The following is an 8,321-nucleotide window of genomic DNA, read 5'->3' on the forward strand; positions in this document are numbered from 1 at the left end:
TATATATATATATATATATGCTTTTAGAGACAGAGTCTCTCTGTGTAGCATTGACTGTCCTGATACTCACTTTGCAAACCAGGCTGGCCTCGAACTCACCAAGAACTGCCTATCTCTGCCTCCCAGGTGCTGGGATTAAAGGTCTGTGCTATCACAGACCCAGTCAAAAGTATACATTTTAAAATAACATTGCAATCATTAAAGGGTAGTTGTGCATCAGCTTATGTGGGTAAGTCTGTTGTAGGCAGTTGGACTCCATCAGTGAGTGTTTACAATCAGCACAGTATGTCGTCTCCTAGATGAAATATACTGCCATAAAAGCAGAAGGAAACACAGGTAAATACTTACATAATAATTAAAAGAAGTCCCTACCTGACAGGAGCCGAACCAGATGTTTCTGTATCAGGACCTGAGGACAGGTAGTCCTCTGTGCGACTGCAAACTGTATTAATGCTTTCAGACCATTATGCTAGGTTGTGAGAGAGGCAAGATAAAATGATAGAAGATGACATTTAGCTCAGGATGATAAGTAACCAATCCTAGTCTACTATCCACTAACGCATTATATACTTTATCGAATACTCACAATATTTTATTTTTTTGAGACGGTCTTTCTAAGTATTCCTGGCTGCCTCGAACTGAGGAATCTTTCTGTGTCCTTCTCCTAAATGCTGGCATTAAAGGTCAGCGCCACCACACCTAGCTACAATATTTTTAGTACATAAAAAATGCTTTATAATTTCACCATACTTTTGAATTTTCCATTAAAAAGAAATGTTAGTTATGATCATTTCAGTTCTCAGCTTTGTTCTGTTTTTCAGATTCAATGTTTTAAAAAAGATTTGTTTATTTTATGTATGTAAGTATACTGTTGCTCTCTTCAGACACACCAGAAGAGGATTCTGGGTTCCTATTGCAGATGGTTGTGAGCTATCATGTGGTTGCTGGGAATTGAACTCAGAACTTCTGGAAGAGCAGTCAGTGCTCTTAATCAATTACTGAGCCTCCAGACTCAACCTTTTAAACATGGGGCTATTAAATACTGTGAAAACAGTATTTCTAGAAATTCTAAAATGATAGTAAGAAGCCATGGAACAACTAAATACAGCTTCCTCTTCCCAGGAGCAGTAAGGGAACTACGGGGACACACACTGGACTGGGAGTTTCTTGTAGCACCTGTCAGGAGACGAGGGAGGAGGGAACTGCCTAGCAAGGCAGTGGGCTGGGAAGCCTCTGCAGGGCCCATTAGTTTTTACAGTGCTACTGAGCACACATTTAAAAAAACCAAACCAAACAACAAAAGGCATAGCTAACTATGTACATTTCATGATTCTTTGGGGATATGGGCAAGAAGGACTAAAGAGACAGGCAATAATTATTACTATTACTATTATACTAATATTGTTATTATTATTAGTGATGAGAATTTAATCAAGGGCTTCATAAATGCTAGACAAGTGCTAAATGCACTTCTTGATTACCTACTAGTTACCAGAGTTGCATATTCTTTTTATGAAAAAAAATTTTTTTCTGTGCATATATAAATAGAAGTCAGAGATAACTTCCACAAGTAGATTCTCTTCTCCCGTATGTATCCTAGAGATTGAACTCAGATCATCAAGCTTAGTATCAAGTGCATTTACCCACTGAGCATTGTGAGACCACTCACTGGGTTGCCTTTTTTTTTTTTTTTTAAATGTACGTATATGTGTGTGCACTTGTATGCACATGTGCTGGTTATTTTGGTCATTTGACACAAGGTAGGGTCACTTGGGAAAAGGAAACCTAAATTGAAAAAACGTCCCCATTAGATTGACCTACAGGTGGTTCCACCCCTGGGCATGTGGTCCTGAGGTGTGTAAGAAAGCAAAATGAGCAAGCCATGGGGAGCATGCCAGTCGGCAGTGCTCCTCCAGCCCACAAAGATCAGCTTCTAGGTTTCCACACTGAGCTCCTGCCCTGACTTCCTTCCTGACGGAGTACAACTCTAGGCTGACACAAACCCTTTCCTCTCCAAACTGCTTTTGGTCATGGTGTTTTATCATAGCAATATAAACCTAACTAACACAGTGTGTGTATGTTGGAGTATATGCAGAGGTCAGCGACAACATGGACCAATTTGTTCTTCTACTGTATACTTTGGAGATCAGACTCAGTTCATCAGGCTTCACAGCATGTGTCTTTGCCCACTGAGCCATCGACCCTGCCCTGAGTGTCTAGTCTTTAACTCCGCATGACTACTTGTCTACAGCAGAATCCATTAATATTCAATGTTATATGATGGTGAAGCATCAGTGAGGGGAAAATAGAAGCTCAGCAATACAGGGGAGGGCAGGAAAGCAGTCAAGTCATGTGAAATTTATGTGAACTACACTTAGCTACTGAAGTTGAGAACATTCTGTAAAGTATATAGCACTAACCGTCATGTTTACTGCAGCTGCAGCTGCAGCATGCTTCCCACACCAAGCTCTGCTGCTCTTTATAGGAGAGGGAGCACAGATGTTTCAGTGACAAATAAGCTAAGGAATCCCCTTTCTAAAATAGTACCCCAGAAACTACTGAAATCTACTGGAATATGCATACCTGTCTATTTTGAAGTGCTCCAAATAGAGGTTTTCCTTCATCTCCCAACAGGTTTTCTTAAAAAAGAAAAACATAATAAATCCAAAAATATTATACAATTTACTGTTTTTGTAGTGGTTTGGTTTGGTCTGTTCTTCACTGGAACCCACGCTGGCCTCAGCCTGAGTAAATACACACTAGTGCATTGTCCTATACACATGTTGCGAGTCTAACAGGTTTGTGAGTGGCTCTTAAAATCTATCCTGAGACTGAAGCAGGAAACTTTTAGAAAAGAAAGTGTACACGTTACTCAGTGAAAATTATGACACAGTGTACTATTCTAGAAAGGGATTTAGTGATGAAAATGTAGCTTTCATAAAAACTGTGACCAAAACAATGTATTGAGGGGAAATCTAAACCCGCTTGGATAAAGATGGTGTGAAAGAGACCCACTATGGTCTATGTGATGGCACGCCCACTTACAAACCACAGGGTTTCTCGCCTACTTTGCCTTTCCCTGGGAAACTTCCAGTATGGCAAAGCACCTGACAGGTCACCACGCAGACTTAGCTCTGCCAGCCTTCCTCTTACAGTAAAATTTGTTTGTTTGTTTGTTTATAACTTTGGTTCTATTTTCTTTTTTTCTCTCAAAGTATAAAACAACTTTCCTGTAAAGTCCTGAGCTGAGACTCTTCATTTGCATTTGTTCTTGATCTAGTGTTGTAAGAGTGCCACTGTTTGACTACAGTGCTTAAGGCTAGCCTTTAAAATACTAGCCAATAGCACAGGGCTACTACAGTAGGTGAAAAAGATATAACTATTAAAAATTCTCAGGCCACACCAATACACCGAAATAGCAGTCCTCAAACACAGCAAACTCTTCCAAATCATCAACAGTGGGGCAGACACATTCTGTTCAATCATCGTGACTTCTGTCTCATTGAACCCTCCCAAGCATCTCTGACTTTATGTGGTAAGGAGGCTTTACCAATTGCCTGGATGGTGAACGCACACGTGCTCCAGGTCATCATGGGTACTCGTGGGTCTAGTTCATCGGGAGGCACTTTCAGGCCGATTCTGTAAATTGTTGTGGCGAAGAGAATGACCATTTCCTTGATACTACTTGAATATTTTACCCTAAAATTAAAGTAAGAAGAAAGTTGTACAGTACTTTAGAAAAAAGGGCTGCTTTCTGAGAAGCCTCATTAGGTCAGAAAGGAACAGAAACTATTAATTCCTTTTGACATTAAGTGCATTAGCTACTTTTGTCACTGCCGTGACCAAATATCTGACAAAAAAACAACTTAAGGAAGGAAGGAAGGGTTTAGGCTCACGATGTCAAGAGATGCAATTCATCATGGGGGGAAGGCATGATAGAGGAAGACGTCATGGCTGTGACAGCAGGAGCGTGAGGCTGCCTGTTCACGTGTGGGTGGCCTCCTTTTCCCCTTGTTCTTCAGTCCAGTCACCCAGCCATGGCATGCTAACATCCACATGTTCCATGCATCCCATGTGCACTCCCTCCCTCAATTAATCCTCTCAAGAAAAACCCTCACTGGAGTGGGAAAGATGGCTCAGAGGTTAAGAGTACTGGATGCTCTACCAGAGGATCAGTTTGAATCCCAGCACTCACATGGAGGCTAACAAACCTCTGTAATTCCAGTTCCAGGGGACCTAATGCCCTCTCTTCAGGCCTCCACAGGCACTAGGTACATAAGTGATACACAGTCAGAAATGAAGACAAAACATTCATACATATAAAATACAAAATAAATCTTTAAAACAATCTAGTTGACTATTAAATTAAACATCAAAATAAGTGAAGTGTCAAACTTGTCAAACTAGGGATTAGAACCTCTATAGATTTATTCATTAAAAAAATAGGGAAAAACAAACTGTGTCCTAAAGGTAGAAAACTCTCTTACAAAATGGCTGGTCCATATACCTGCATAGCTAAGGATGCAGTGATGAGCACAGCTGGAGGGGCCCAGGCCCAAACTAAGGGCAGACTGAAAGAAAAAGGTTGAAGGGAGAAGAGCTCATCTACATGTTTTGGTACTCTGAAAAGGTAGAAAAGTATTTCTGCATTGAAGTGTGTGTGTGTGTGTGTGTATTCATGCTGTGTATATATGCATGACAGGTAACCAAACACTTGGAGTGACAGTTTCTGGTTTCACTTTTAACACGTATTTGAGTAGCAATAAGATAGGTAATATGAAAAAGGATTGTAGAAGAGATATGAGGTAGTCATATGTACAAAATAATAATACCTCATCTGGAACATTATATATTTTTCAAAGTACCTTTTATAACTTTGAGATAGATTAGGGCATTTTCAATTGTACATGAAATTCAAAGGGAGGGTAAAGTAACATAAATTTCTTTCAGAAAGTCACAGGCAAACAGAATGTGATATATAGGTGAAGTCTTTATATTCTGAACCTCTTGTAGCTTTGGTTGTTGTTTGTTTGTCAAAGCTCATTATGGAGAGGCAGGGTGTTGGGAATAGCCTTTTCCTAGTCACTTCAGGTGGCTCAGAGAAGAAACAGTCTGCCATGAAGCCGAGCAGTCTGGGTTTATTCCCCGGAGTGTGCTCCAGCTTCTATCAGAGTGCCAGGGAACGTGATCCCTGCCCCCCAAAATACACACACACACACACACACACACACACACACACACACACACACCGGAAACATTTTTCTAAAAGAATCTCAAACCATCTAATTTTACTAAGTAAAACTTTAGGGAGAAAAAATGGACAAAGAGACAGTTTTATAAATGAAGAAAAAAAAAAGATTAGCTCTTATTTTTATTTTTACACACTTTTTTTTTTTTGAGGTAGGGTCTCACTATATAGCCCTGCCTGGCCTGGAACTCACTACACAGACCAGGCTGACCTCAAACCCAGAGATCCACCCACCTCTGCCTCTCAAGTGTGTGCTATGACACTCTACTTCACAAACCCTTCTAACTCTTTAGATACTTACGAAGACTGAACTCCAAAACTCAGGATGGAATGAAACTCAAAAGTAGAATCTCCCATTCCTTGATTAAACAAGACAGGAACTGCTGGAGCTTCTTCTTATAAGTTAAATGAAAAAAGAGATTAAAAATCAGGACTAAGTTTAGTCTAACAAACAACTATCTAGCTGTTTAAATAATCCCTTTAGAAATGTTAGTAAGTAGTAAATAACCTGCCCTAATTTCTCTGCTTAGATAACATGGAGATGACGTTCTTTTTGCATATCAATCTCACAGATATGGGTTTTTCTTTAAAGACATCATACAATGCTGTTCTCTATATTTTGTTTTCTCCTCTAATAGGTAATGAATATTTTGCCTCATCGGTAACTTCATTTATTTCATTTTTAAAAATTTTAAAACCTGCATTTATATTTAAATTAGTGTGTGTGTATGTATGTGAATGTGGCTCATGTGCAGTCCAGAAGACAACTTACAGGACTTTGATCACTCCTGTCACCAAGTGAGGTCCTCAAACTAATTTTTAAGCAGAATGTGGTGACACCTGTGTATAGTCCCAGCCATGAAGAGGATGAAGCAGGAGAAACGCTTAAGCCTAGGAACTGGAGTGCAGCCTAGACAGGACTGCAAGAACCCTTCTTAAACAGACAAAGCCAAACAATACAAACTGGACCTTGCCTTTATTTATTGACTTATAACCTAATAAAGACACTTCTTCAACAAATATCATATACACATGGTAGAGTGTACATGCGCGTGTGTACATGTGTGTATACAGGCTCAGGAGCCCATGTGTGCACGAGGAGCAGAAGACATAAAGTACCTGCCACTACCACTTTCTACCTTATTTTTACAGACAGGACCTCTCACTGAACCTGTGATCAAAGATTTGGCCATCAGACCCTTAGGATCTACCCATCCCTTCCTCCCAGCACCCAGCATTTATGTAAGTTCAAATTTGGATCCTCATGCATGCACAGCAGGCACTTCACTCACTGAATCATGTCCCTAGTCCCTCTTCACCATTTTAGGTGATCTTCAATTTCATTTTTCTAAGCCTACCTCCATGGCAACATTTGTCACTCAGCTGTTATATATATACACATATACATATATATGGATACAGCTTTAATACATTTTTATTAATATTAAGACAGAACATTATATACTATTCTGTTTTCCATTATGATAAATGATTGAACTGAATAAACTGATAGCCAAAGAGTCTTGGACTCAAAATCTCTATTTCCTGATATTTAACAAATCTGTACTTTGAAATCATGTTTTAGCAGAATAATTACTTGTAAAAAAAATTAAAGATTTAGGGGGCAGTAGAGATGGCTCAGTGGTTTAGTGTTGCAGGAATTATTAAAAAATGAATCCACCCGCAAACTCCCTTTCCGGCCCGGTAGGAACAGGAATTCCCACAACAGTTTAGGATACTGACTGCTCTCCCAGAGGACCTAACTCACAACTTTTTAAATTTCAGTTCCAGGGATCCAATATTCTCTTCAAGCCTCTGAAGGCACTAAACTCATAAACTGTTCTGAAGGCACTAAACTCATAAAGTGTTCCACAGACATATATGTAAGCAAAACACTCAGAAACATACAATTAAATTTTTAAAAATTTAAACATTTAGAAACAATTTTCAAATGTCTGGTACAAATAGATTCCCACAAACCTTTGGCATGCTTCATATTATAACCTGATATTCTGGCAAGGACAGTCTGTATCCACCGTGCCAAGGTCAAAAGTTGAGCAAGAGCCTCTGCATTCTCACTACAAAAAAGTGATATTTACAAATGGTCAATTCAGTTGGTACAAAGACAATCTACAGGGGTAAACTTGTTGGTTCTTTCCTTGGATATATTAGATATTAATGTATATATTAAAAACGAGATGCGCAGTGTTTTTTGTTTTTTGTTTTTGTTTTTGTCTTTTTTAAGCCCAGCACTCGAGTGGCAGAGTTTAAGACCAGACTGGTCTACACAGAGAAATCCTGTCTTGAAAAAAAAAAAAAATCATCAAATTCTACTGAGCATGGTGACACAACCTTTAATCCCAGCATTTAGAATGCAGAGGCAGGCAGACTTCTATGGGTTTGAGGCCAGCCTGGTCTACATAGTGAGTTCCAGGCCAACCAGAGAAATATAGTAAGACCTCATCTCAAAAAAAATTAAATTAAATTAAAACATCATTTTTTCATCTTAGTAACATTATAGGTCATGAAAATGTGACTAAAAATGTAGTTGGTATAATGACTAAGACATAACTGCCAATCCATGACTGAGAAGTAATCAAATAGCAGTACATGGGAAACACCACCATGGCTGCTCATCAACTGCTAGATGATGTTCACCGACATCCCGATTCCTCCACACTGAATCTATAGGTTTCAGGTTCGAACATATCCCAAACAGATCACATCTTCTTACGTCTACCCTCTATCCTCCTGGAAGTCCTGCCATATCTCCTATGAACTACAATGGCCTTTAATAGCTCTTCCCCTTTAAATTACTTGGGGTTTTGAGGAAGTCTCTCTCTGTAGTCCTGGCTGTTCTGCGTCTCATTCACTCCGTAGACCAGCCTGGACTTGACCTCTGCCCCATAAATGTTGTGATTAAAGGTGTCTGGGTTCCTTCTGCTTCTGTTCTATTTGATTTTAAACTACAAATTTACCACATAACAACCAGAAGGATCTTCTAGGGGCAGTGGTGGCACACGCCTTTAATCCCAGCACTTGGGAGGCAGAGGCAGGCAGATTTCTAAGTTCG

General features: G+C 39.5%; 1 protein-coding gene across 3 annotated transcripts in view; it reads right to left on the bottom strand.

Annotated features, from left to right (window-relative positions):
- The window catches only part of Ubr1 (ubiquitin protein ligase E3 component n-recognin 1), a 113,253-nt gene that overhangs the window by 26,550 nt on the left and 78,382 nt on the right, over window positions 1-8,321 (bottom strand). For 2 of the 3 annotated variants that reach the window (XM_031371572.1, XM_031371574.1), the window contains exons 33-37: window positions 7,229-7,326; window positions 5,550-5,643; window positions 3,551-3,699; window positions 2,584-2,639; window positions 373-469 (exon numbers count right to left, since the gene is read on the bottom strand). In XM_031371572.1, the coding sequence (XP_031227432.1) occupies window positions 373-469; window positions 2,584-2,639; window positions 3,551-3,699; window positions 5,550-5,643; window positions 7,229-7,326 (494 nt within the window). The remainder of the gene's footprint in view (window positions 1-372; window positions 470-2,583; window positions 2,640-3,550; window positions 3,700-5,549; window positions 5,644-7,228; window positions 7,327-8,321) is intronic. The other variant, XM_031371573.1, reaches the window with a different exon arrangement.

The sequence above is a fragment of the Mastomys coucha genome, unplaced genomic scaffold (assembly GCF_008632895.1).
Source record: "Mastomys coucha isolate ucsf_1 unplaced genomic scaffold, UCSF_Mcou_1 pScaffold15, whole genome shotgun sequence".
Lineage (NCBI taxonomy): Eukaryota > Metazoa > Chordata > Mammalia > Rodentia > Muridae > Mastomys > Mastomys coucha.